Source organism: Alosa pseudoharengus, unplaced genomic scaffold (genome assembly GCF_046254945.1).
Source record: "Alosa pseudoharengus isolate Yale_2024_CS ecotype anadromous, Long Island Sound unplaced genomic scaffold, YU_APseudo_1.1 YU_APseudo_1.1_scf_17, whole genome shotgun sequence".
Taxonomy (NCBI): domain Eukaryota; kingdom Metazoa; phylum Chordata; class Actinopteri; order Clupeiformes; family Clupeidae; genus Alosa; species Alosa pseudoharengus.
The window spans coordinates 12,945,640-12,948,139 of NW_027468640.1; the positions used below are offsets into that span (position 1 = coordinate 12,945,640).

Below are 2,500 nucleotides of genomic sequence, written 5' to 3' on the forward strand. Positions count from 1 at the left end.
ACTATGCTATTTTTGATTCACCCTGGCCTTAGCACTTCATAACACAGAAGAGAAATTGTTCTAGCCGATTCCATATCATTTAGTATGAATACAGGCTACGTTGCACTTCCTCATGGCTGAAACCCCTTCTTCAAGATGTACCTCTTTTCTATATCAAAGCCAAACTGATGACCGTGACATATCTAGCCAAACGGTATCATCACAATCCTCATACTCTGATATTATGTTTAGGCTGAGAGGAAAAATCTTAGACTGTGGATGTCTGACTCGTGTCTTTTTTCATCTTTGAGGGCATCCACAAGGACAGGTGCTTTAGACATCACACCCTCTGATATTGATTCCAACCTTTCACAGATAATTACACTCGTTAAACTGGCAAGGATCTTGGCCAGAACGAGATCCAGGGGTGCTTTAAAAATCTAACAGTAATTATTTATTTTGTAACAAGACACCTTTTGTTGGCTGTAGAGTTTAACTGTGAATATGCTTCCCATTGTCTGCATGGAATGAGATTACACCCTCTGTGAGTTTCGAACACACACACACACACACACACACACACACACACACACACACACACACACACACACACACACACACACAGAGAGAGACATAACCACCACTGACAAAATACTGAATTAGTGCAGTGAATTTCTTGTCATGAAGTTGTTATGTGTGTTATAACCAGTTAGTAAATGGGTTATAACATGTTATAAATGCAGTGATTGTAATGCATCTTGCTGAAGTGGCCCTCATACCTGGAGGATCCGAGCAGCTTGAATTTTGACTGCCGATGCCGTCGTCCACTGAATCACTCTGAGAATGATTTGAGTTCTGTGGGCATCAAACAAGAAGCATCTCAGCACCTCACAACTGGATAATACACACCTCTGGATTCAGGTATTCAACACATTCTGGGCCAAAAGTGCAAGATTACTTGTTCTTACATCAATTCATCAAATCATCATAGATTATATGGAAAAGATATGTAAAGGTAAAAGTATGTAAGGACTAAAACAGAATGTGCCATTTTTACTGGATTCATAGACATGAAGATGGTACATTGACTCATAACAGAGGGAATGGTGTCTCTTTTATTGCTACTTTATCACCAGAATGTCTGGTACTGCACTGTGTAACTATGGGTTACGGAACTTGAGGTCTGCCCCTTTTGTCACTCTTTCAACTCACTTCCCCGGAGTTCCCTTTAGTGTCGGTTTCCAACGTGCAGGTGTAGTCCAATAGACTTTCGTGGAGTTTTTTTTTTTTTTTTTAATTATAAAATATATTGCATGTTTTAAATCACACTTGTTCTGTACACACAGAAATGTAAAGTATGAAAGTGAACAGGCAGACCGGTAGATACACACGTACACACTAAGAAATGAAAGCAGGCAGGCACACAGGCACACACACACACACATACACACACACACACTGCCTGTGTGTCGCTGCCTCTCTTATTTATCCGTTTTGCCATTGACTCAGCCCCTCAGTGGAGGCCCTGTAGATGAATGATAATTGGCACGGCCCCACAGGCTCCTGTGCATCTTCACTCGCTCGCTCTCATCGATTGCAGCCTCACAGGCCCAGCTGCGCTAACACTCACACCAACATTCCTCATCCCTTGTTCTCTCTCGCTCTCTCTCTCTCTCTCTCTCTCTCTCTCTCTCTCTCTGTTTCCCTCCCTCTTTTCTTCTACCTCTTTCTCTCTCTTTCACTGTCTCTACCTCTGCTTCGCTCTCTTTCTCAGTCAGACTCTCTCTCCTTTCACCTCCTCTTCTCTATCTCTCTCCCTCTCTTTCTCCCTCCCTCCCGCTCTCTCTCCTTCTCACTCTCCCTCCCTCCCTCTCTCTCCTTCTATCACTCACGCAGTCTGTCTCTCTCCCTCTCTCTCTCTCTCTCCCTCTCTCTCTTTCTCCCTCTCCTTTTGTTATTCTCTCCCTCCTCACTGCTTGCCAATTAGTATCGGACACAGCAGCGAGACATCCGCTTAGGCTCACACTGTGTGTGTGTGTGTGTGTGTGTGTGTGTGTGTGAGAGAGAGAGAGTTAGTAAGTGAGAAAGAAAGAGAGAGAAATAGAGAGTTAGTGAGTGAGAAAGAGAGAGAGAGAGAGAGTTACTGAGTGAGAAAAAGAAAGAGGGAGAGAGAGAGTTAGTGAGTGAAAAAAGGAGAAAGAGAGAGAAAGTGAGAGAGAGAGAGAAAGAGAGAGATAATAAACAAGTGAATCAGCCTAAACACTGATCATTACTGGCGAGGCGATGCACGCTCAACAACTCTCAAGCGGCCGCTATAGTTCAAAAAGGAAAAACATTAGCGCAGGCCAAACAACGGTTCATTAGGACGTTAGGCCCTGGGGCGTCCCCGTGCTTTGTGCGGGTTTATCGGTGTGGCCTGGGTGGGCTGTGTGCTACCAGCTCCCAGCAGTGTCCCTCCCTGCTGATACAGCCTTCTGATGACTTTGTTTCTGTGGTAGATTAGGCAATTATCAATATAAAT

At 44.1% G+C, this 2,500-nt stretch overlaps 1 protein-coding gene across 1 annotated transcript in view; it reads right to left on the reverse strand.

Annotated features, from left to right (window-relative positions):
• The window catches only part of LOC143127885 (phospholipid-transporting ATPase ABCA1), a 267,356-nt gene that overhangs the window by 127,088 nt on the left and 137,768 nt on the right, over positions 1-2,500 (reverse strand). The window contains exon 24 of the mRNA XM_076289598.1: positions 759-834. Coding sequence (XP_076145713.1) covers positions 759-834 — 76 coding nt within the window. The remainder of the gene's footprint in view (positions 1-758; positions 835-2,500) is intronic.